This window comes from Ornithorhynchus anatinus, chromosome 1, assembly GCF_004115215.2.
Source record: "Ornithorhynchus anatinus isolate Pmale09 chromosome 1, mOrnAna1.pri.v4, whole genome shotgun sequence".
NCBI lineage: Eukaryota > Metazoa > Chordata > Mammalia > Monotremata > Ornithorhynchidae > Ornithorhynchus > Ornithorhynchus anatinus.
In genome coordinates, this window is record NC_041728.1 from 31,513,708 (window position 1) to 31,540,010 (window position 26,303).

General features: G+C 49.7%; 2 protein-coding genes and 1 non-coding gene across 7 annotated transcripts in view; 1 reads left to right on the forward strand and 2 right to left on the reverse strand.

Annotated features, from left to right (window-relative positions):
- Nucleotides 1-23,170, reverse strand: ZBTB25 (zinc finger and BTB domain containing 25). Of its 3 annotated transcripts, XM_029070474.1 has the most exons (3): nucleotides 23,139-23,170; nucleotides 5,933-6,112; nucleotides 1-1,812 (listed from the first exon to the last, which is right to left on the reverse strand). In XM_029070474.1, exons 2-3 carry the CDS (start codon nucleotides 6,103-6,105, stop codon nucleotides 672-674), a joined length of 1,314 nt encoding a protein of 437 aa, XP_028926307.1. In that variant the 5' UTR covers nucleotides 6,106-6,112; nucleotides 23,139-23,170; the 3' UTR covers nucleotides 1-671. The 3 variants fall into 3 exon arrangements, with proteins under 3 accessions (XP_028926307.1, XP_028926341.1, XP_028926298.1); XM_029070508.2 differs by lacking the exons at nucleotides 5,933-6,112; nucleotides 23,139-23,170 and adding an exon at nucleotides 6,624-6,920; XM_029070465.2 differs by lacking the exon at nucleotides 23,139-23,170 and having other exon boundaries at nucleotides 5,933-6,581.
- LOC114815519 lies at nucleotides 16,379-16,508 on the reverse strand. Its single transcript, XR_003763308.1, has one exon. It is a non-coding gene; the product is annotated as a small nucleolar RNA SNORA24 (small nucleolar RNA).
- Nucleotides 23,171-23,343: 173 nt separating the features above from the next.
- ZBTB1 (zinc finger and BTB domain containing 1) overlaps nucleotides 23,344-26,303 on the forward strand; it is a 43,736-nt gene continuing 40,776 nt past the window's right edge. The window contains exon 1 of one of the 3 annotated variants that reach the window (XM_029071821.2): nucleotides 23,344-23,497. The gene's annotated coding sequence lies outside the window, so the exon portion shown is untranslated. Of the gene's footprint in view, nucleotides 23,498-23,602; nucleotides 23,714-26,303 lie in introns of those variants that run through there. The other 2 variants (XM_029071966.2, XM_029071898.2) reach the window with 2 other exon arrangements.

A 26,303-nucleotide genomic window follows, 5' to 3' on the forward strand; every position in this document is an offset into this window, starting at 1 on the left:
TGATGTCCTTATTTACGATTTATTCTGAGACAAGGCTGAAGTTGGGACGATACTTTTTATTTTATTCTATTTTAATCATAGAAGTTTTAGGTCTAGAATTTTTAAAAACCATTTTAAATTTAATGCGTGGTCATGCTACATTTCTGTTACATGGCGCTTTTATTGCGACTACACTGTTACGAGACAACTACATTTTTTCACAATGTATTATGGACTGTTCTTGGTAGAATTATGGTCTACAGAAGGTTTTTCATTTTCTGAGTTCCAGTAAAGGGATTCTATTATACCTTTCTATCTGCTTCAATTTCAGCTTGGCAAATTCTAGTGATCCTATACTACAACCGTTCTGGGCAGTACCGAACCTTCTGGCCACCAACTCAACCTTTCAGGACTTTTGCCGAGTTAAAAAAAAAAAATTGTTTGATTTTGCAAATGGAAAGTTGATCTTATATCCTGCAACTAGTATGTTATTAAAGCATGAAGAAAGTGTGCTTTGTACAGCTGAATCTCACAGATGAAGCTTGTTGGCCGACTAGCGACTAAAACTCTGACAGGTAGGAGGAATGGTTCCTTCCAGTCCATGAGTGGAAAAAAAGAGTGAGGTATAAAAAACCGGCTAGGTTGACATTTTACGCACGCAAGATGGAGGAGCAGTTCCGAGGGGAAAGTAGCTACTCTACAAGAATAGTGTCCACATTTTCTTGTGTGAGATCAGACTCCAAAGCACAGGGTGAGGCTAAGTGGTCCTGAGGCAGGCTGAAACTTTTAAGCGGACCGTCGGCCCAGCTGTCGCAATAAGGCTGAGACCTCTGGGCCAGTGCGTTGCCAAATCTTTGGCAGCGGCTATACTTGTACGGTTGACCCTTGTGTGCGTACATGTGTTCCAGCAACTGGCTCTTCCGGAGAAATGCGTGACCACAGACGCTGCAGCTGATTTTCCTTTTCCGCGAAAAAGAAAAGTTACAGTTCAATTCCACGGGCTCGGTGTCTTTGGAGATGAGAGACAACTGACCGATCTGCAAAGGTTCGAGGCTGTTGTCGCAGCTGGGCCGGGCCGGCCCACGCTCGTTCTCTTTGAGGATGAAGGTGCCGAGCTTCCGGCCTTCCAGAGTCTCCCTGGCGTCAGCGGCCGGACGGTGAGCTTCCCCGAGGTCGCTGCTTTCCAGGATGGAGGCCGGCACGCCGAACGGGAGGGACCCAGACACGTGAGTGTGCAGATGCTCTCGTAAGCGGTTTCGAGAGTCGAAATGCTCCCCGCAGTATTGGCACAGGGGCCTCCTGGCGCTGCTCGCCGCCGAAGCGGGACCCGTCGCCTCGGAGGACGACGACGGGTGATTCGGGGAGACCACAGATTCGGCATCACACCTCTCCTGCTTTACCGACACTGAGGTTTTCGGGAGCTCTTCAGCTGGCGGGGCAGCGGGATGAGGGATCGGCTGGCCCGGGGCGCCGTCGTCCAGCCCGATGGCGAGAGAGAGCTGCAGCTGGTGGTGATCGCCTGGGGCTGCAGTTCTGGGAGCGTTGTTATTGGATGGGTTTTCTTTCGCCTCTGGGCCTTCCTTCACCGTTGCTTTCTGGGCAGTGGAGATCTGAATCCCATACAGATTTGATGACTGCACAGTCTCCGGGGAAAGCGCCTGGTTCATTTCAGTCGCCAGGTGAGAAAGGTAGTCCGCGTGGAGAAATTTAATCCCTTCCTCCAAACGGCCGTGGTCCACGCTCTGCTTCGGACCTTTCCCAGTGTACATGATGTGCAGCAGGTAGCTGAATATGTCGGGTTGGATGTCTGTGGGTTGAATTTTTATGCATTCGCTGAGGAAAACACAAGCAAGAGACCCACACAAAATGAAACGCATCTTTCAAAAAAAAAAACAAAAACCAAAAAACATTCCCTTCTCTTCTCGTTGGCTGTCTGAAAATTGGTGATTTTGGTTTTGGCTTTAGCCTATCTCCCACAATCCTAGAATGAAGAGATGCTTTAAAATGGTGAAATGGACAAAACTACGACGTGTTCAGGACCACATTTCACTTGCCAGCTCTATGGCCCAGGAGTGACTTTTCACATAATGAATCTGTGGAAATAATTTTCCCTATGACAGTGCACCCTCAGCTCTTTTTTTTTAAAAAATTATTTTTTTTAAGCACTTACTTTGTGCAGGCACTGTACTAAGTGCCAAGCTAATCAGGTCGGGCATATTCCCTGCCCTGCAGTCTTAATTCCCATTTTTACAGACGAGGTAACTGAGGCACAGAGAAGTGACTTGTCCAAGGTCTCACAGCAGACACGTGTCAAGAGCTGGGATTAGAGCCTACATCCGTGCTCTACCCATTAGCCACACTGCTGCTCTTCTGAGGGTTCCAGAGGTCTTCCCTATTGGCAGTGCTTCTTGCTTTAAAAAAACCCTCAGGTCCCATGGGATGGAGCCGCGGGCTAAAAAAGTCCAACACGCTATCTGCCACTCAGGAGGACATGCTGATATCGGGGTTCCTGTCTGCATGGTGCAAAGAGTAATTTACTCCAGGCAATATGGGCTAAGACTACACTTTTCGGCCGAAAATTTCGATGAAAAAAATAAGTCTCTCCCTCACACCCACAACCCAGCATGTCAGGAAGTGTGCTTCGCTATGAGGCGGCTTGCGTAGAAATGTGCATCTGCCTTCCCAGTTGGTGTTGAAACAATGGCCTGGAACTAACTTGGGTGCCCTTCTGAGCTGGGCTAGAACTAGACTGTTCCAGTTGGTTGGGACAGTCCACCACTTGTCCGCTGGGTGACCTTGGGCAAGTCACTTCCCTTCTCTATGCCTCACTTTCCTCATCTGCAGAACGGGCATTCGGTACCTGTCCTCCCTCCTACTTAGACTGTGAGCCCCATGTGGGACCTGATTATCTTGTACCTATCCCAGTGCTTGGTACAGTGCTTGACACATAGTAAGCACTTTAACAAATACCACTATTATTATTATTGTTATTGTGAAAACAATGTGTTTAGCAAAAGACCACTGAACGAAGTAGTGTCTTGGAGGAGACCCTGTAAAGTGCATTAATACATCCCCGAGATCCAAAAATGGACAAAAACAATTTCAGTACCGTTTTCAAAGTCACGATAAAGTTAGATGATCCAAAAAATAGCCATGTCGATATGTACCGAGATTTTTAAAATGATTTTTGTGCGGATACAGATGCAAATACAGTACAGGCAGGCTCCAGGATATTTATATAAGTTTCTCAAAAATGAGAGGGTATTGCAAACCGTGATATTACACGAAGACAGAAGTGTAATTTGTTGGCTTTCTGTACCAGAGCCAACACCACCGTGCCTTTAGATCACTCCCGGCCACCCCCCTTCTCTCCCGCCACTATTCATAAACCTTCTGGTTCCCGACATATCCCAAACCCGGTCCCCTCCCGCTGAAAATATTCTGGTTTTTTTTATTTAAAGCAGGGACTCTCACAGCTCCAGTTCAAGCCGTGTACCACCTCTGCCAGTTCTAGCAAGAAAGGGGGCATGAAAACGTTGAGAGGATCCCAGTAGAAACCCCAACAGCCAGATACTCCCGACTGGCCCACTTGCCCCCCGTGGTGGCGAGTCAGTTGGATTTGACCCTGGCACATTCCCTCTTGCCATTTGGCTGGAAGTTCCTCTGTGGAAGCAGCTGTCTCCTGCTGCCTGGCCGGTTTCCTAGATGGGCGTTAGCCCAGGGGCATTTCCAGCTGGGATGAGGCAGGAATTGCCCCACCCCACAGCTGTAGTCCATGAGCAGGGGGCCTGAACAGGTTTCTCAAGCTCTGGCCAAAGGCAGCCCAGACTCGGGGGAGGAGGAGCTCTCTGGCCCTTCCGTTCCCACCCCAATTAGTGCTATCTCCCTCTCAAGCTCCTCCCGAAATGCAGAATCCGGCTTTGTGAGTCACTGATTTGAAAGTGATAAAGGTCTTGGTTCTAATCCTTGCTCTACCACTTGTCTGCTGTGTGACCCTGGGTAAGTCACTTCATTTCTCTGGGCCTAGCTTACCTCTTCTGTAAAATGGGGATGAGGACTCGGAGCCCCTTGCGAGACATGGACTGTGTCCAACCTGATTATTTTGCATCTACCCCAGCGCTTAACAGTGCCTGCCACATAGTAAGCACTTAACAAATACCACAAAAAAAAAAAAGAAAAGACAAGGAGGATAGAGGGAGAGGGGAGGAAGGGGTGGGGAGGGGACTGTCTTCCCTGCTGCGGTTACCATAATGCCGGGCGGGGTTTACGGATCCTGGGTTGCGTTAGCAATTACTGCCCAGCAGATCTCTGGATTTTATGCACTGTGGTTGTTCAAAACTGGTGGGTGAGCCTGCACTTAAAAGTGTTCTTCTACATCGTGTTCTGCGAAAAGGCAACCTATGCTCACAAAGGGAAGCGGTGTGGTCTAGTGGACAGAGCACAGGCCTGGGTTCTAAATCCCAGCTCCACCACTTGTGTACTGTGTGACTTCGGGTAAGTCACTTACCTTTTCTGTGCTTCAGTTATCTCATCTGTAAAATGCGGATTAAGGCTGTGAGCCCCATGTGGGCCAGGAACTGTGCCCAACCTGATGATCTCGCTTCTATCCAGTGCTTAATACAATGGCTGGCACATAGTAATTGCTTAATAAATACCATAAAAAATCTGCCATTGTCTATTAAGAATAGATGTCATTATTATGAAATTAATGAAAAAGAGCAGTGTTGCCCACTGGAAAGACCATGGGCCTGGGAGTCAAAGGATCTAGATTCCAATCCCAGCTCCCATGTACCTGCTGTGTGACCCTGGTCAAGACACTTGTCTTCTCTGTGCCTCAATTACCTCATCTGTAATATGGGGATTAAGACTCCGAGCCCTATATGGGTCAGGGATTGTGTCCAACCTAGCGGTTAGTACAGTGCTTGGCACATAATGAGTGCTTTACAAACGCCATACAAAATGGGCTGTAAGTTTACCCAAGTACTTCAAAGAGAGAGGAAGGGAAGTGTGCAAATTAAGGTAAACTTTGCAGTGTTATCTCAAATGATAATGTAATACCGACAAGGAAATTCCTTTGGGAAAGAGGAATCAATCAATGGTATTTTCTGAGCACTTACTCTGGTATTTACTGAGTGCTTTACTAAATGTTTGGGAGAATACAATGCAACAGAATTGGAAAACACATTCCCTGCCTACAAGGAGCTTCGCGAGACAGAAAAAGCGGGGATGCGGAAATCAGAGGACCTGGGTTCTATCCCAGCTTTCTCACTTGACCGCTGTGTGATTTTAGGCAAATCGCTTAACATCTCTGTGCCTGTTTCCGCATCTGAAAAATAGGAATTCATTCAATCGCATTTATCGAGTGCTTACTCTATGCAGAGCACTGTCCCAAGTGCTTGGAATGCACAACTTGGCACCAGATAGAGACAATCCCTGCCCAATAACGGGCACGCAGTCTAAAAATTACGTATCTGTTCTTCGCACTTGGACATGAGAGACCGTGTCCGACCTTATTATCTTGTATCTCCCCCAATGCTTGGCACACAGTAAGCACTTTACAAATATTAAAATCGTTATTATTAATAAGAACTTTGTAACAGGGTATCCATTAAAAATGTGAAAAGACTTGGGATTTTCAACACCTGCTGCTACCCAAATTCTGAGGAACAAATCAGAAACCTTGTGATGCCGTGCCATCCAAAGGAAAGCACACTGCTCTGCAGAATGAAAGATGGGGTTTCTAGTCCCAGGTAATGTCCTGTGATTTCACCTTGGCCAAGTCCCTTAGCCCCTCTGAATTTCATCATTTCCATTTTACTAATGGGGATACGAATAGCTCCATTCTACTTATCTCGTAGGAGTGTCAGCAGAGCACAAGAGTTGGTAACCTGAAGAATCTTAAACGAGGACATTTCTTAAAAATTCCTCTGGTTTAGAAGAGACCGGTCCATACCTCGTCTGGTGAATAAATATCATCTTGAAGTAGTTAGAAAAAGCGGCAAGCACTGCTCTGTGGGCCTTGAAATAAACATCTCCAATGGCGACAGTACAATCACAAAGAAAACCAAATTCACGCTGCATATTCAGCTGCTGGAGCAGAACAAGACTGTGGCTAGAGGTGTCCATTGTGGTGCTGCAAGACAAAAAGAACTTGATAAAACTTAACTTCGAGTTTAAAGCCATACCGGTTTATCTTCCTACTAAATTCCGAGGAGCAGATGATTTTGCAAGGGATTTACCCCCCCAAAATGCAGTTTTATCCCCATTTGATAACTTCTAAATTCCTCAGATGGAAAGCTAATATACTCTTCATGCTGCCAAATTGATCTGATGTGATGAATAAAATGTATCTGAACTTTTCAAACCTTGAGAGATTTCTCTATCAAACTGCAAGGCTTTGGATTTTCACTCCCTCTTCTTTTTTTTTTTTTCCCAGAGCTTTGCTTTGATTTAAAATAGTCATTTAGCCAAGACAATAAATAATGGTCACATGCTAAGTTACAAATAAAATTCAATAAATTAAAGCATCTTGATCCTAATGGGGATACGAATAGCTCCATTCTACTTATCTCATAGGGGTGTCAGCATTTTAAACGAGGAGATTTCTTAACAATTCCTCTGGTTTAGAAAAGACCGGTCCAAACCTCGTCTGGTGAATAAATATCATCTTGAAGTAGTTAGAAAAGCGGACCGCTTTTCCCAAGAGGTTTTGATCTATCACCCCACAGGCACTTATAATGAGTCCACAGAATTTTCATCCCATGTACCTCTCAATCAATCGATCAGTGGTATTTATTAAGTGCTTACTATCTGCAGAGTTCTCTCTCTCTAGACGTAACCCGGGTTCTGACACCCCACCATATGAGAGGCCAGGTCGTATGCCCTGTGCTAACTGCTGGGCAGGATCATGGAGCCCACCACCTGCAATGTTCAGGGCTGGATTAAGGCAGAGACCACAAGCCAGGGCCTCACCTTACGGCCTTCACTGCTGTGGGGCAAGACAGGAGCACCTGTGGTCGGTGACTGCTAAACAAAGCATCCCTACCCACCCTGCTTCGGCAACCCAAGCTGCCAGGACGGGAACAGAACCTCAAGACCTACAGGAAGAGGAGGAGGCAGATTCCCCAAGGCCTCGGGCTCTCTCGCACCCCAGATTCATTCAGTCGTATTTGAGCGCTTATTGTTTGCAGAGCACTTGTACTAAGCACTTGGGAGAGTACAGTACAGCGATGAGCGGTCACATTCCCGGCCCATGACGGGCTTACAGTCTAGAGTGAAGAAGACAGGTATCGGTACAAATAGAAATACGCACACAGCTTCTCCAGCCCAAAACTGAGGAGGTGGATCAATTGATTGTATTTATTGAACGCTTAGTGTGTGCAGAGCACTGTACTAAGCTCTTGGGAGACTACAATATTACAGAATTAGAAGATGTTCCCTGGACATAATAATAATAATAATGTTGGCATTTGTTAAGCGCTTACTGTGTGCTACTGCTCTAAGCGCTGGGGTCGATACAAGGTAATCAGGTTGTCCCATATGAGACTCACAGTCTTAATCCCCATTTTACAGATGAGGTAACTGAGGCACAGAGAAGTTAAGCGACTTGCCCACAGTCACACAGCCGACAAGTGGCAGAGCTGGGATCCTAACCTATGACCTCTGACTCCCAAGCCCGGACTCTTTCCACTGAGTCATACATAATGAGCGGACAATCTAAAGGGGGAGACAGATGTTAATGTAAATAAATATAAGATATGTACAAAAGTCCTGTGGGGTTGAGGGCGGGGTGAATAAAGGGAGCAAATGTAAGGGCGACAAAGAAGCACAGAGAAGCACTGTGGCTCGGTGGAAAAAGCCCGGGCTTGGGAGTCAGAGGTCGTGGGTTCTAATCCCAGCTCCGCCACTTGTCTGCTGGGTGACCTTGGGCAAGTCACTTCACTTCTCTGTTTCTCAGTTACCTCATCTGTAAAATGGGGATTAAGACTGAGAGTCCCACGTGGAACAACCTGATAACCTTATATCTACCCCAGTGCTTAGAAGAGTGCTTGGCACACAGTAAGCATTTAAGAGATACCATTATCTTATTAGAAGGGAGTGGGAGAAGAGGACATCGGGCCAGGGAGGTACAGACCCCTCCTATTCCTCCTTTTTGTCGCTCTTGTGGGTGGATTTGACTCTGGTTCATGGGTCACACTGCATCCATGTCAGAAACAGCTTTTTTAAAATCCCATTTGTTAAGTACTTACTATGTGCCAAGCACTGTTCTAAGCACTGGAGGTGGTTATAAACTAATCAAGTTGGCCAGAGTCCGTCTCATACAGGGCTCACTGTCTCCACCTCCATTTTACAGATACGAAGGAGGTCTGAGCAGGGAGCTAAACAGCTAGAACAACTGGCGAGGGCAATGGGCATGGGAGTCGATAAGGATGGAGAAATAATTTTGCAGGGCAGAGTTAAAGCACACGAAGATGAACTGAAGTGGACGAGGTCATCCTGATAGCTGGATTTCCCGCCAGCAGTTCTCTGCGGCTGGGGCACTAGAGCAAAGATAGCGGACTGTGGAGGTGATCCAGGGCTGTGGGCTAGTGGGACGAGACTGATGAAGGGACAGGGGAGGGAAGGAGTTGAGTTCAGTAGAGAGGGTGGCATTGAAAGCGTCAATTTAGTCATCAAGGGAAGGTAGCTTGGGGCACGGTGTGAGTTGAGAAAACTGGATGGGGTCAAAAGATCGGAGGTCTCCGTGGGTGGAACAGCACAGATGTGCAGGAGGAGGTGTGTGAGAGAGAAGGCAGGTCAGGAGGTTGTGGTCAGAGAGAGGGATTTCAGAGTTGGTGAGGGGAGAGATTGTGCAGTGGCTACAGATGATAAAATCGAGTGTACATCCAAGTTGGTGGGTGGGTGAGGTGGGATGGAGCAGGAGGTCAGTTGAGTTGAGGAGTGATTAGAAAGTGGGCAGCGGAACATCAACGTGGCACTGAAGTCCCCAAGGATCAATGGAGGGATGGTGAAAGAGGGAAGAAATGTGAGAGAGGGATCAAAAAGGTCCAGAATGTTGGAGGTGGGGCCTGGTGGGTGGTAGGTGACTTACTAGAATCTGGAATGGGGGGGTAGAGGTGGATAGTATGGGCTTCGAAGGAAGGGTAAGAAAGGATTGGGAGAGGTGAAATGGTGTGAGAAGGAAGCCCACACCTCCCTCTTTCCCAGTGAGTCTGGGGGAGTGGGTGAAGATGAGACCCCCTTCCAGAGAGAGCGGCAGGGGAGACTGTGTCACCTGGGGAGAGCCGAGTTTCAGTGATGGCGAGGAGGAGCAGTGACTGGGTGAGGAACAGGTCAAGGATGAAGGGAAGCTTCCACGATGGAGCCGGGGGTTCCACAGGCCACACTTGGCTGAGGCTGTGGAGGGTGAGGAAGGGTTGGATGAGAGTGAGCTGACGGGGGCTGGCAGAGGGGGTGGGGGATGAGAGGTGGCGCTGAGACAGGATGACGGAGAAGCAGCGTGGCTTAGCGGCAAGTACACGGGCTTGGCAGTCAGAGGATAATAATGTTGGTATTTGTTAAGCGCTTACTATGTGCAGAGCACTGTTCTAAGTGCTGGGGGAGATACAGGGTAATCAGGTTGTCCCACGTGAGGCTCACAGTTAATCCCCATTTTACAGATGAGGTAACTGAGGCACAGAGAAGTGACGTGACTTCCCCACAGTCACACAGCTGACAAGTGGCAGAGCCAGGAGTCAAACTCATGACCTCTGACTCCGAAGCCCAGGCTCTTTTCCACTGAGCCACGCTGTGGGTTCTAATCCCGGATCCACCACTCATCTGCTGGGTGACCTTGGGCAAGCCACTTAACTTCTCTGTGCCTCAGTTCCCTCATCTGTAAAATGGGGTTTGAGCCTGTGAGCCCCACGTGGGACAACCTGATTACCTTCTATCTATCCCAGTGCTCAGAACAGTGCTTGGCACAGAGTAGGCGCTTAACAAATACCATTGTTATTATTATCAGCATCAGCTGTAGAAGCATTTATTAATAATCCCCCTGGTGTGGGGCCCTGAACTACTAGTAGGTCATCTGGGAAGTACAGATTAACAAAGTAACAGTCCCTATCCACTAGGAGCTCCTATCTTCCAATTCTGTTGTACTGTACAAACCCTTAGGAAAGTAGACTGCACGCAATAAGCACTCAACGAATACAAGTAGTGATGATGATACTGGGTGAAACAACCAAAAAACTGACAACTAAGGTTGTCAAAATAAATACTTGACTGGATCTATATGCAGGAATGCTAAGAGGCAGGTAAATAAACTTCTATGTGCATGACTTGGCTATGGGATGATATGGCTCAGGGTGTGAGAAATTCATCACAGAAAGCATGTTGGAGGAGGGGGGATTTTAGAAGGGATCTGAATGCGGGGAGTGCTGAGGTCTGTGTCCTGTGGGAAAGGATGGGGGAACAGTGTGAATAAAGGGGCGGAGGCGGGAGAATCAAGAGGCTGGCATGAGAGGAAGGATCACAACAAGTTTGGGAACGCCGTGTAAGAGGGGGCCAGATGGTGAAAAGCCTTGAAGCCAACGGGGAGGAGTTTCTAAGAGATGGCGGAGACACAGGGAGCCAGCCGGGGGAAGGTTCTGAGGAGAGGAGAGATCTGGGCCGAGGGACGCTTCTGGAAGATGCTGCATTACAAATTGGAGTGGGGAGAGGCTGGCCTGGGAGAGCAGTGAGGTAACTGTCTAGTCTTGGCAAGACCAGAGGCGACTACCAGGGTGGTAGGAGCCGGCAGACAGGAAAAGGTGGATCTGAGGGACGTGCAGAAAAACCAGCAGGATGTGGCAAAGGATTGAAGGTGAGAGTGGAACAAAATCCGAGAGTCGAGGAGAAGCAGTGTGGCCTAATAGATAGAGCATGGGTCTGGGAGTCAGAAAGACCTGGAGCTTTGAGGATGGAGGAAAGACTTTTGGAGCTGGCTCTATGATGATGATGGTATTTGTTAAGCGCTTACTAGGTACACTGCTACAGGCTCTCGTTATATCCCAGCTAGACTATTGTGTCAGCCTTCTCTCTGATCTCCCTTCCTCCTCTCTCGTCCCGCTCCAGTCTATTCTTCACTCCACTGCCCGGCTCATCTTCTTGCAGAAACGATCTGGGCATGTCACTCCCCTTCTTAAACACCTCCAGTGGTTGCCTATCGACCTCCGCTCCAAACAAAAACTCCTCACTCTAGGCTTCGAGGCTCTCCATCACCTTGCCCCTTCCTACCTCTCCTCCCTTCTCTCTTTCTACCGCCCACCCCGCACGCTCCGCTCCTCCACCGCCCACCTCCTCGCCGTCCCTCGGTCTCGCCTATCCGGCCGCCGACCCCTGGGCCACGTTCTCCCGCGGTCCCGGAACGCCCTCCCTCCTCACCTCCGCCAAACGGATTCTCTTCCCCTCTTCAAAACCCTACTTAAAACTCACCTCCTCCAAGAGGCGTTCCCAGACTGAGCTCCTCTTCTCCCTCTACTCCCTCTACCACCCCCCTTTCACCTCTCCGCCGCTTAACCCTCTTTTCCCCCCCATTTCCCTCTGCTCCTCCCCCTCTCCCTTCCCATCCCCTCAGCACTGCACTCGTCTGCTCAACTGTATATATTTTCATTACCCTATTTATTTTGTTAATGAATTGTACATCGCCTCGATTCTATTTAGTTACCATTGTTTTTAGGAGAAGTTCTTCCCCTTGACTCTATTTATTGCCATCGTTCTCGTCTGTCCGTCTCCCCCGACTAGACCGTAAACCCATCAAACGGCAGGGACTGTCTCTATCTGTTGCTGACTTGTTCATTCCAAGCACTTAGTACAGTGCTCTGCACATAGTAAGCGCTCAATAAATACTACTGAATGAATGAAAGGTAATGGACCCTGTTCTAAGCATTGAGGTAGATACAAGGTAATCAGGTGGAAGTCACCGATGACCTCAGAGAGGGAAGCCTCAATGGAGTGAAGGGGTCAAAAGTCAGTCTTAAGGAAGTGGAGAGGAAATTAAGGCAGAAGATGTATACAAATTGCTCTAGGAGTTCGGAGAGGCATGGGAGCGGGAGAAGGGGCGACGGCTGGAGGGAACTGAGGGGTCAGGAGAGAGAGCATTTTTAAAAATGGGGCAGACTTGATCACACCTGAAGGCCGAGGGAAAAGAGCTGACGGGAGCGTGAGAGGTTAGAGATGGCAATGAAGGAGGGTAGGAAAGGAAGAGCAGTGGATTTCAGGAGTTGAGAGAGGACAAAATCAGAGGAGCAAGGAGGGGACCTAGAGGGAGGCAGGGAAGGACACGAATAAGATGACGGGGACACGATCGATCGGGTGGGGGCACTAGGGCAGACTGAAACATGGGGAAAGAAAGGCTCGCCAGAAGGATGGGAAGAAACCAGGCCTAGGAGTCACAGGACCTGGGTTCTAATCCCATCTCTGCCCCTTGTCTGCTGTAAGACCTTAGGCAAGTCACTTCACTTCTCTGCGCCTCAGTTCCCTCATCTGTAAGATGGGGATTAAGCCTGTAAGCCTCACGTGGGACAACCTGATGACCCTGTATCTACCCCAGTGCTTAGAACAGTGCTCTGCACAGAGTAAGCACTTAACAAATACCAACATTATTATTATTATTATTCTCTGTGCCTCAGTTACCTCATCTGGAAAATGCGGATAAAGCTTTGGAGCCCCATGTGGGAGGGGGACTATGTCCAACCTGATTAGCTTGCATCTTCCCCAGTGCTTAGTACAGTGCCCAACAAATACCATAAAAAAAAACAACAAAAGGAAAGGGGAGGGTGCTGCAGGTTTTGGCCTGGATCGTCAGCTTCCAGGGCAGACCACATTTCAGCTGCTTTAGCAGCACCATCGTTAGCTGTGGCTATAGTGTAGATGCTCCTTACCTTGATTTCCCTTTTAGACTGTGTGTTTCGTGTGGGACAGAGGCTGTGTCTGATCTGATCAGCTCCTGTCTACCCCAGAGTTTAGTAAAGGGCTTGACACTTAGTAATCACTGAACAAATACCACATCATTACTATTAGTAGTTAATGATGGCATTTGTTAAGCATTTACTATGTGCCAAGCACTGTTCTAACCGCTGGGATAGATACAAGGTAATTATTTATTGTTGTATTGTGCTCTCCCAAGCTCCTAGTACAGTGCTCCACACACAGTAAGGGCTCAATAAATACAACTGATTGAAAGAGTGCAGCTTTCGGATGAAGGAGAGAAGCAGGGCTTCCAGTCTGTGTTCAGGGAGGGGCAGGATGGGCCAGGGGGGAAGGGAGTGGCGGCAGAATTAGTTTTCTCCATTTTTGCCTGAAGGAGCCCGGAAACGGGACAGAACAGATAGGGTTGACTAAATCGGTCGGGGTCTCTGCTCCTTCCGTTCTACCTTCTTCTCAAGACCCTGGCCCAAATAGGGGTACTGGGCTTCCAGTCCATTTTGGGGAAGTGGTGGGGTGGAGGTGGAGTGAGCAGAGAAAGGGGAAGGGAAGGACTGGAATTCCTTGGAGTGACTGGAAGCACCGCTAGGCAAAGTTTTCAGATCCTGGGCTATATCAGGAATGAGTGTTTAACGTATCTCCAGATTTTATGTATTCTGGCCTTCATTATTCTTCTTCATTATTATTCTTCACACCAAAAGACATTGTCAAAATGCAGAATTGCACAGCCCTTCAGTGTTGATTTCAAATATAGTCTTCTGGCTTCTTCCCACTATTCATACACTCAATCGTATTTATTGAGCACTGACTGTGTGCAGAACACTGTACTAAGCGGGTGGAAAGTACAATTTGATAGCAGAGGCAATCCCTACCCAATAATGGGCTCACAATCTAGAAGGGGGAGACAGACACCAAAATAAAAGAAGTAGACAGGCATCAATAGACAGACCTTCTTTTCGGGACAAAACACACTAACCTCCCTCCACTAAAAATATTAGTTGTATGCAGAGAGCGGAATATCTTGAAGGCAGCATGATCTAAAGGAAAGACCTTGGAGCTGGGAGTCAGGATACCTGGTTTCTATTCCCAGCTCTACTACTAGCCAGCAGGTTACTTAACTTCACTGGGCTTCTCTTTCCTCATCCGTAAAAATGGGATAAAAGTACTCTTCCGCCTCCCCAGGGATGTTGTAAAGGTAAAATGAGACAACGTGACATACATTTGGAAAAATACAAAGCACCCCAAAAATGCTAGACATTCATTCATCCAGTCGTACTTACTGAGTGTTTACTGTGTGCCGAGCACTGTACTAAGCACTTGGAAAGTAAAATTTGGGCAACAAAGAGAGACAATCCCTGCCCACAATGAGACATTGTTTCCGAATGAGAGACATTCAGCGTATAGGAAATAAGAAGCTATTCAAATAGCACAATTAACTGATTGTTCATTATTTCAATCATATTTATTGAGCACTTGCTGCATGCAGAGCACTGTACTGAGCGGTGGGGAGAGGACAATACAACAATAAACGGTCACGTTCCCTGCCCGCAACAAGCTGTTACGATTTCAAGATGACAGCTTTTATATGTCTGATAATGATAATAAAAACTGTAGTATTTGTTGTGTTCCAGGCACTGTTTAAGTGCTAGGACAAATTAAAGAGTCCCTTATCCCACCTGGGGCTCATGCTACAAGATTCTCCCCCTCTAGACTATAAGGTCCCTGTGGGCGGGGAGCCTGTCTACCACTTCTGCTATACTGTACTCTCCCAAGCGCTTAACACTCTGCTCTGCACACAGTAAGCACTCCATAAATACTGACTGACTGAGGGTGATTAGTGAAATCATGAACATTTTTACACGGAGGAGAGTTTACTAAGAGTTTATTTTAACAATGTTTAAATAGCTAATGAATACTGGGCTACATATGACGGGAAATAATATCGGTGTTGAGTTTTCATTAGCGTGGCAGAAAGTAAAACAACACTAATTCGGATTTAGGTAGCCTGGGCTCCTTGACTCTTAGAATGCGAGTCCAGTGCAGGATGGGGGCTGCGTTGGGTCTGATTCTCTGGTCTATCCCAGCACTTGGCCCCGTTTCCCTCTCTCACCACCCCCTCTAAAGCCACCCAGTCCCAGCACCGCACCCCTTCACCTCACCCCCATCCAACCAGACCTCACCCTGTCTAAATGTGGGGTGGAATCCCCATTCTATCAAGGGCAAATTTCCCTTTGTTCTTGGCCTCTTCCTCAGTCGCTACTTCCTCCTCGCCAAGGCTCGGTTCACTCTTCTGATTTACTGCTGAAGGCTGAATTCTGCATTTCAAGGATATTCTGGCTTTCCAACTCGCCCGAGTCTGTCATATCGTACTCTTCCGAATTGTACTCTCCCAAACGCTTCTACGGTGCTCTGCACACAGTAAATGCTCAATAAATATGACCGATTGAGTAGGCCTTGCTTTCCCGATGCCGCTTTTACAAGATCCTGGCCTCTCCATCCCTCACCTTCTCTTCCTTTACCACCCACTCCAATTAGAAGGTGCTGTCACCTACTGCCTCCCCGCCTCTCCTCCAATTTTCTGAATGATTTTGACAGCTTTTTCTACTTCCTTCTATCCTTCCCCTCCCCTACATCAATCCTTAAGGGCTTCAGGATTCTTGTGAATGTTCCTGATGACCTCTTGGTTAATCCTCGCTAGAATTGGGGAAATCAGTAGTAATTAATCACCTATCTTGTGTGTGTGCCCGGCATTGAAATACGCTCTTGGGAGAGTACAACAGACTTAGTAGACAGGATCCCTACCCTCAAAAAGTTTACAATCTAGTGGGGAAGACAGACACTAAAATAAATTTCAGGAAGGGGGAAGCAACAGAGTGCAAAGATGTATAAACGATCATCGTCAGTGGCATTTTGCGACTGCTTATTATGTGCAAAGCCTTGCACTAAGTGTTGGGAGAGTACAATACAACAGAGTTTGAGAAGCAGCCTGGTCTAGTAGATAGAGCACGGGCCTGGGAGTCAGAAGGACCTGGGTTCTAAGCCCGGCTCGGCCACCTGTCTGCTGGATGGCCTTGGGCAAGTCACTTTAATAATAATAATGTCAGTATTTGTTAAGCGCTTACTATGTGCAGAGCACTGTTCTAAGTGCTGGGGTAGACACAAGGGAATCAGGTTGTCCCACGTGGGGCTCACAGTCTTCATCCCCATTTTACAGATGGGGTAACTGAGGCACAGAGAAGTGAAGTGACTTGCCCAAAGTCACACAGCTGACAAGGGGCAGGGCCGGGATTCGAACCCATGACCTCGGACTCCCAAGCCCGGACTCTTGCCACTGAGCCACGCTTGAACGGGGGACGGTGAGGAGCGGAGCGTGCGGGGTGGGCGGTAGAAAGAGAGAAGGGAGGAGAGGTGGGAGGGGGCAAGGGGAGCCTCGAAGCCCAGAGTGAGAAGAAGGTTTTGTCGCTTGCACAAGTCAGAATCTGCTACCAATGAAATGGTGGCAGCTTTGCCATCAACAAGCAGATGCTCTTCCATGCCTAGGAAGGGAGGCTGCCACAAGAGGCAGGTCCCAAGGTGTCATGGAGTGTCATTTTACTTCTCTGCGCTCCAGTTACCTCTTCTGTAAAATGGGGGTGAAGACTGTGAGCCCCACGTGGGACAGGATGGTTAAATTCTCAAATGTGTAGGAGGTTTGGACTCAAGTGAATAGGTGACATGGAAGTGTTGAAGCAGCTGTGGGGGAGGCGGGGGAGAAATAGGGTGGGAAGATGAGAGATTAATCATGGAAGACCTCCTGTAGGAGCTGGGATTTTTGAAAGGCTTCAAAGGTGGGCACAGGGTAGTGGCCCGTTGGATGTAAAGGAGAAGGGAGATCCAGGCAGGAGGGAGGGCTTGAGCAAGAGGTCAGGGGCAAGAGAGACGAGAACAACCAAGTCCCATGAGCAGAAAGCCTTTAGAGGAGCTAAGTGTGCAGGCGGGGTCGTAGTGGGAAGGAGCAAGTCGCGAGGGTCGGAAGGAGGGCCGAAGCTGATGGTCAGAAGTTTCTACTTGGTGTGGAGAGGAATAAGAAACGTGCGTAAAGCTTCGTTTTAGAAAAATGATCCGGGCAGTAGAGTGGCACGTGGACTGGAGAGGGCAGAGGCGAGAGGCCTACAAGGAGGCTGAGGCAGCAGTCCTCCACACTTCTCAAGCATTTGACTCCTCTTTCTTTTTCAACTCCCCATATTCGGTCTGTCACCTGTCTGCCTCCTCAACAATTCCAGAATCCGCCCCGTCTCTCCATCCAAACTACTACCAAGGTGGTCCAACGGGACTCGGCTACCGCATCGATCTCCTTGCAGATCTCTGCCCCCCGTCTTTCCCATCTCCAATCCGTACTTTGCTTTGCTGCTGGGATCATTTTCCTAAAGCCCTGTTCTACGCATGCTTCCCAACTCCTTAAATACCTTCAGTGGTTGCTCAGTCCTCTCTGAATCAAACAGAAACTTCTGATTATTGGTATTAAGGCACTGGACCAGCATTCTCCCCACTACTCATCCTCAATCCCCTCCCACTACACTCTGGCTCACATGCTTCATTCTCCTCAAGCCAACCTCCTCACTGTGCCTCATTCTCCTCAATCAACTGTATTTATCGAGCGCTTACCGTACCAAGCGTTTGGGAGTGTACAATACAACCGTGAATAGATACGTTCCCCACCCACAAGAAGCTTACAATCAAGAGGATCGTAATGAAGCTGACAGAGTTAGAGTTAGTTAGGAAGAGGTGTAGACTTGGGAGGAAAGATGATGAGTTCAGTTTAAGGTGCTGGCTGAACGACCCTGTGGAGATCTCCTGGCAGCAAGAGGAAATGTCAGACTGATTAGCGGAAGAGAGTTCGGAGCTGGAGAGACAAAAATGTACCATTGTTGACATTAATATTGGAAAAAAAGTGGCTCCCTTTTCCTCCGCATGTATTTTTTTGGAGTGTTAAAAATACTGGCTGGAGTTATCTCCACCCCATTAGTGTTAGGGTTCGGTTTTGTTGTTAAGATTTTTAAATGGAAATCGTAGAACGTACCCAGCAGGGATCAAACAGTCGGTGGTATTTATTAAGCGCTTACTATGTGCAGAGTACACATAAAGCACTTGAGATGACACATGTGTAGCCCATAATCAGCTTTACAAGACAATGGGAAAGGGAAAAGATTGTAACCTGTAGGTGCGGGATATGTGGGACCTTAGTAGAAAGAGCACAGGCCTATCTCTCACTGCTGTCCACCTTCCCTTCCCCTTCACATCTGGCAGCCCACTCTTCTCCCGTCTTTAAGGTACCTCTGAAATCATCCCTCCACCAGAAGGCCTTTCCTGAAACATTCCTCATCTCCGTACCCTACAGCCCTACAAAACTGCCTTTTCAGTACTCTTAAATCACCTAGGTATTAACCTATCTTTATACTCTGTTGCTTTCTCCTGCCAGTAATTTATTTTAATGTCTGTATCCCGCACTAAGTTGTAAGGTCCTTGAAGGTGGGGGTCATTTATACGTTAATCTCCCAAGCGCTTAGTACAGTCCTTTTTAAAGTTTTATAACGGTATTTATTAGGTGCTTACTACATCCCAGGCACTGTACTGAGCACTTGGGTAGATCCAGGCTAATCGGGTTGGGCACAGTCCATGTCCCACACGGGCTCACAGTCTTAATGCCCATTTTACTGATACTGGAATTGAGGCACAGGGAAGTGAAGTGATTAGTCCATCTCACGCTGCAGACAGGTGGCAGAGCCGAAACTAGAACCCAGGACCTTCTGACTCCCGGGCTCCTCTTCTTTTCCTTAGGCCACACTGCTTCTCCTTTCCTGGAACGCCTTTTCAGACGGACCACAGTTCTCCCCATATTCACATTTATTTAATGTCTGACTGCACGGATTGTAAACTTCTTAAAGACAGGGATCATGTCTATTTACTCTATTTTATCTATTTTATCCTTCCAAACACCTGTGGCAGGGTGCTCTGTATGCAGTAAGTGCTCAGTAAACACCCTGACTGAAAGCTCTTCTGAGATCACACCTCTTTCTGCAGGATTTACCCCATTAATCTAGAATCACCCCAGTTTTTAGCCCCTGAAATGCCAGTTCAGCTCCTCTACTTACCTAAGCGCTTAAATTCTCACAACTTCCAAAGCTTTTAGAACAGTGCTTGGCACAGAGTAAGGGTTTCCCAAATACCATCATCATCATTATTCTTACAGCATTTGATATTCTCTACTACTCTCCCTATCTGTAATTTATTTGTCTCTCCCAACGAGATTGTAAACTCCTAGGGGGGAGGGAATGTGTCAAACTTTGCACTCTCCCTCTCTACAGGCTCGATTTTCTTCTATCTTCAAGACGTCTCGATTTGGATGACCTCCCGTCACCCCAAACTTAAAATGTCTATAACAGAACTTATCTTCCATACACTCCAGCCCATACTTGACGCTGCTGCCCGGATCATTTTTCTACAACAACATTCACGACATGTCACCCCGCTCCACAAAAAACTCCAGTGGTTGCCCATCCACCTCTGCATCAAACAAAAACTCCATACCATTGGCTTGAAGCACTTCACCATTTTGCCCCTTCCTACCGCACCTCGCTTCTCTCCTTTTACAATCCAGCCCGCACACTTTGCTCTAGTGCTAACCTTCTCACTGGGCCTCAATCTCGCCTATCTTGCCGTCCTGCCTCTGGCCTGGAACGCCCTCCCTCCTCAAATCCAACAATTTCCCCGCCTTCAAAGTCTTACTGCAGTCCCATCTCCTCCCAGAGGCCTTCCCAGACAAAGCTCCACCTTTCCTCATCTCCCACTGGCCCTGACTTCTTCCCTTTGTTCTTCCCCCCTCCCAGCCCCACAGCACATAGGTACACACCTGTTCTTCACAAGCCTGTAACCTTGCGTTATCCTTGACTCCTCTCTCTCATTCAATCCACATATGCAATCCACCAGTAAATCCTGTCGGTTCCACGTTCACAGCATCGCTAAGATTTGTTCCTTCCTCTCCTTCCGAACCGCTACGTTAATCCAGGCACTTATCCTCTCCTGCCTTGATTACTGTATCCGCTTCCTTGCTGATTTCCCTGCCTCCTGTCTCTCCCCACTCCAGTCCATACTTCACTCTGCTGCCCAGGTCATTTTCCTACAAAAACATTCAGGCCAAATTTCCCCTCTCCTCAAGTGGCTGCCCATCCACCTCCGCGTCAAACAAAAACTCCTCACCATTGGTTTTAAAGCACTCAATCCCTCTGCCCCTTCCTACCTCACGACTCTCCTACTATAACCAGGCCTGCACACTTTGTTCTTCTAATGCTATAACCTTCACGCTGCGCCTTGATCTCGTCTTTCCACTTCTACCTCTTGCCCACATCCTACTCTGGCCTAGAGTGCCCTCCCTCCTCATATCCGACAGACAATTACTCTCCGCCTCTTCAAAGCCTTATTGAAAGCACATCTCCTCCAGGAGGCCTTCCCCAAGCCCCTCTTTCTTCTTCTCCCACTCCCTTCTGCATCTCCTCTCCCAGCCCCACAGCACTTATGTTCATATTTGTCATTTATTTATTTCTATTGTCCCTCTCCCTCCCTCTCAACTGTAAGCTTGTTGTGGGCAGGGAATGTATCTATTGTTACACTGAACTCTCCCAAGTGCTTAGTATAGCGCTTTGCACATGGTAAGCGCTCCATAAATATGATTCAATGAATGAATGAATGCAGCAAATGCTCAAAAAAAACCCCTTACCTTTCTTCTCTGCAGTCTCATATTTCCTCCTGCTTTCAGGACATTGCTCCTCGGATGTCCTGCTGACATCTCAAATTTACCACATTTAAAACAGAACTCATCTTCCCCCCCAAACCCCGTCCTCCCCACAACCTTCCCATCACTGCCGACAACACTCCCATTCTCCCGGTCTCACCGGGCCTGTCACCTTGGCATCATCCTTGACTCAGCTCTCTCATTCAACCTGAACATTCAGTCGGGCACCGGACCCTGACGATTCTACCTTCTCTAGAATCCACTCCATCTAAGCAACCGGTGATATTTACGGAACATTTACTGTGTGCAATGCACTGCCCTAGGTATTAGGGAGAGTACCAACTAGGAGAGTTGGTATACACGATCCTTGCCCTCCTGGAGTTTACAGTCTAGTAGGGGAGCGAAAGATACCCAACTGACCACCACTCTCCCCCTCTTCAAAACCCCACTAGAATCAACTCTTTTCCAGGTGACCTTCTCTGATCAGCCCACTTCCCCATCCTTTTTTCCCCTCTTTGGTGTCACCTACGCACTTAGGTCTGCCCCCCCCCCCCCCATTAAGCACTTTGATACCCCACCTCCAGCCCCACAGTACTTTATGCACAGATCCATATCTTCTGCCACTTCATCCGCCTGTAATGTATTTTAACATCTGTGTCCGCCCCTAGATCAGGAGCTCCTGGTGGGCAGGGATCGTGCCTATCAATCAATAGCCAATCAATCACTGGTAGCTGAATGCTTACCGTGAACGCAGGACTGTACTGGGTGCTTGGGAAAGTACAACAGAATTGGTAGTCATGTGTCCTGCCCATGACAGGCTCACAGTGTAGAGGGGAAGACAGGCACTGATATAAATACATTACAGATATGGACTAAGTGCTGTGGGGCCAAGGGAATAATGAATACCAAGTGTCCAAAGGGTACAGACCAATAATAATTATGGCATTTGTTAAGCGCTTACTATGTGCCAGGCATTGTACTCAGCGCTGGGGTGGATAGGAGCAAATCGGGTTGGACACAGTCCCTGCCCCTTGTGGGGCTCACATTCTCAATCCCCATTTTACAGATGAGGTCACTGAGGCCCAGAGAAGTGAAGTGACTTGTCCAAGGTCACACAGCAGATATGCGGCAGAGCCGCTCGTCGGTGCCTCAGTTCCCTCATCCGTAAAATGGGAATAAAGACCTCGAGCCCCATAGGGGACCCGGCCTGTGTCCAACCTAATCAGTCTGTATCCATCCCAGCGCTTAGTGCAATTATAATAATAATGATGATGATGGCATTTGTTAAGCTCTTACCTTGTGCCAGGCACTGTTCTAAGCGCTGGGGGAGATACAAGGTAATGAGGCTGTCCCACCTGGGGCTCACAGTCTTCATCCCCATTTGACAGATGAGGTCACTGAGGCCCTGGAGAAGTGAACCAACTTGCCCGAGGTCAACCAGTTGACAAGTGGCAGCGTCGGGATTAGAACCCACGACCTCTGACTCCCGAAGCCCAGGCTCTTCCCGCTGAGCCAGGCTGCTTCTCAAGGGGCTGGGTCCAACCCTATACGGTTTAGTATCCACCCCAGTGCTTAGTAGGGTGCCTGGCACGTAGTGAGTGCTTAACGAATACCGTCATCACCATCATTATGATTAGTGTGTACTAAGCGCTGGGATGGATACACACTGTGCTTAACAAATAGGGCCATCGTTATTATCCCGCTGCCTGGGTTTTCCCAGGAAAAAGTCCTTCTTCACAGCGGGGGGGGGGGGGAGGGGGGGAGGGCAGGGGCTGCCCGGAGGGAGAGGAGGGAGGAGGGAGAGGAAGGAGGAGGAGGGAGAGGAGGGTAAGGAGGGAGGAGGGAAGGGAGGAGGGGAGGAGGGGGATGATGGAGAGGAGAAGGGGGTGATGGAGAGGAGGAGGGGGATGGAGGGGAGGCAGGGGGAGGACGAGTGGGGGAGGAGGGGGATGATGGAGAGGAGAAGGGGATGATGGAGAGGAAGAGGGGAGGAGGGGGATGGAGGGGAGGAGGAGGAGGGGGGATGGAGGGGAGGAGGAGGAGGGAGAGAAGGGGGGAGAAGGGGGTTGGAGGGGGAGGAGGAGGATGGAGAGGAGGAGGATGGAGAGGAGGGAGGAGGGAGGGGGGAAGGGAGGAGGGGAGGAGGATGGAGGGGAGATGGGGAAGAGGAAGATGGAGAGGAGTATGGAGGGGGGAGGAGGAGGAGGGGGGAGAAAGAAGTTGGAGGAAGGAGGGGAGGAGTGGGGAGGAGCGGGTTGGAGGAGGGCCGGGCCGCCCCGGCGGGTCTGCGGCTGTCCCTGGTCCCGTCCGTCCGTCCGTCCGTCCGTCCGGAAGTCAAGGCGGGGGGGGGGGCGGGGTGAGCGCCCCCGGGCCCTCCCTCCCTCCCTCCTCCCCCCGCCCCCCCCGGCCCGAGGCGCGAGGCGCGAGGCGCGAGGGCTCTGCTTACCCAGCTGCCGCCGCGGCGCCGCCCGCGCGCCCTCCCGCCCTCCCCGCCGCGCGCCGGGCTCCGCTCTGCGGCTCGCGCGCCGCGCCGCCCACCTCTCGCGTGGCTTGGGCGCGCCGGCCGGGGAGGGGAGGGGAGGGGGCGGGGCAGAGGGGCCGGGGCTTTCCGGCGGGGGCGGGGGCGGGGGGGGGACCGGCTCCCCTCGTCTCGTCTCCCCTCCCCTCGTCTCCCCGCCGAGGCCCGTTGCGACAGAGACGGACGGACGGGGCGGGGCGGAAGTCCTTTGTTGCGGCGTTGTCCGGAGCGGCGCGGCCCCCGCGGCCCTGCACGGCGCCTCCGAGCCCCGGGGACCTGCGCGGCCGGTGAGTGCGGACCGCCCCCCCCCCCCCGCCTCCGCCCCCGCCCCCGCCTCCGCCTCCGCCATCTTCCCCCTCCCGCAATCTACCGAGCGCCCGGGGACCCCCCCCCGGGACCGGCCCCGGGGCCTCTGTCCGGGCCCCGAGTGACCGCGCGGGGTTAAGCGCTCGCCGAGCAGGATCCGACGACTGCGGAGGGAGGCGGTCGCCGAGCACGATTGGGTGAGCGCGGGGCTGGGCACGTAGGAAGCGCCCCCTAACTACGATGGCTTTGCGGCGCTCCGCGTCCAGCAGGCGCTCAGTAAATACGGTGGAATGAGTGCGGTGCTTTGCCTGTTCAGTCATTCACTCACTCAGGAGTATTTATCGAGCGCTTACTATGTACTAAGCGCCCACGGAATCCGATGGATTACAGCGCCCTGCCTCCAGCAGGCGCTCAGTAAGTACGATTGAATGAGTACAGTGGTCTGCATCTACCAAGCGCTCGATTAATATGATCGATTACGGTGCTCTGCATATACTAAGCGCTCAATAAGTACGATTGAATGAGTACAGTCATCTGCATATTCTAAGCGCTCGATAAATATGATCGATTATGGTGCTCTGCATATACTAAGCGCCCAATAAATACGACTTAATGATTACGGTGGTCTGCATATACTAAGCGCTCAATAACCGATTGTTCACAGTGCTCTGCATACAGTAAGCGCTCAATAAGTACGATCGAATGAGTACAGTGGTCTGCATATACTAAGCGCTCAATAAATACGATTGCCTGAGTACAGTGGTCTGCATATACTAAGCGCCCAATAACTACGATTGATTACAGTGGTCTGCAAACAGTAGGGGCTCAATAAATACGATTGACTGAGTTGCTGTGCTTTGCATGTACTAAGCGCTCACAAAATACGACTGGTTACAGTGGTCTGCATACAGTAGGTGCTCAATAAATGCGATTGAATGAGTGCTGTGCTTTGCATGTGCTAAGCGCTCACAAAATACGATTGATTACAGAGCTTTGCATACAGTAGGCGCTCAATAAATACGATTGAATGAGTACAGTGGGCTGCCTATACTAAGCGCTCAATAAATACGATCGATTACAGTGCTCTGCCTATATTAAGCGCTTAATAAATACGATTGCATGAGTATAGTGGTCTGCCTATACTAAGCGCTCGATAAATACGACTGATTATAGTGGTCTGCCTACACTAAGCGCTCAATAAATACGATTGCCTGAGTAGAGTGCCCCGCACATAGTAAGCGCTCACTGAATGCGGTTGAATGAATGAATGACGGCAAAACTGGAGGGAGAAAATCGATCTTTTCAGAGGAGGGAGGGGGGTGTTTTAGCAGGGTTTGGGGGTTGGCTTTATGACTGTCTTAAATGGGGCGGGGGGGAGGGGGCCGGCTCCAAAACACAATTATTTATCTTGATGATGTGGCCTTGTTCTGTTCTGTTTTGCCTTGCTGTCTGTCTCCCCCTCTTTAGACTGTGAGCCCGTCCTTGGGCAGGGATGGTCTCTACTGTCCATTCCAAGCGCTTAGTACAGTGCTCTGCCCATAGTAAGCCTGCTCAATAAATACTAGTGAATGAATGAACGAATGGAAGATTAACGCTTGTGGTTTAGGCGGAGGCGGGGTGGAGAACTTGTAACCGAAGCGCTTTGGCCTTCTGTAGGTCTTTGCCCCGGGTGCGGGTTCCGAGGGATTTGCTGGGAGGGGGTGGTTGAGGAGACTGTGCTAAGCGCTCGGTACACCGCTCCGCACCCAGTAAGCGCCCAAGAAATACGACACACTCCTTTAGCTGGGGACCGGCGTGTTCCGCGGTGGTCGCGGTTGTCGCAGCGAGGAGCTCCGGGACGTGCCCATCGCCCCTGCGTTTTGTAGCCGAGGAATTAAAAAGGCTGGATTCCATCTACGCCCCGATCTGATGAATTGTGTGGGGGTGGCATTTTGCAGAGTCTCACAATCAGGAAAAATTTGTAGGACGCACGAATGCATCCCTTGGGTATGCACCGTCACGTCTTCCCCCAACGGGTCGCGCCCTTTCCAGACCGGTATGTGTTTTAAGAACTTTCCCCAACTCCGCTGTCGCCGTCAATGCGGAACATAGAACATTTTGGCAGGACCGAATGTCTCCGGGGCGGGGTGAGGAGTGGGAAGGTAGCTTTCGGTCGGCGTCTCTGCCATCGCGTTTTCGGCGGTGCAGACCACAAACAAATATTTCAGCTCTTCCTGGTTGGCCTAAATTAGGCGCAGGGGACCCCTGTCTCACCGAAGCTGCCGGGAGTTTAAGCGGCAGGTCAGAGGTGGCCCAAGCTGCGGAGGATTTGGGGTAATTCTCGGGCTTGGGCTTCATCCCCTGGAGCGGGAATTCTCCCCTAGGAATTCTCTCCTAGGTTGGGACACCAGAGCTGGTTTGGGGGTGGCTTCCCGATTCAGAGATTCTGGGTCTCCGGTTGACCCTGCCCCCTTAAGGGCTTAGGATAATGGGGAGTTGCCCTGGAGAGGGAATCGTGTTTTAAGTGGGATTCTGCTCCTGTGGGGAACTCGAGATCACAAATCAAATCAAGCAGCCAGAGCCTCATGGAAAGAGCGTGGGCTTGGGAATAGGGAGACCTGGGTTCTGATGCCGGCTTCGCCACTCGTCTGCTCTGTGAGCTTAGGTAGGTCATTTAACTTCTCGGTGCCTCACTCATCTCATCCGTGAAATGGGGCTTAAGGCCGTGAGCCCCACACAGGCCGTGGACTCTGTCCAACCTGATTAGCCTGGATCTACCCGGGCGCTTAGAACAGTCCCTGACACTTA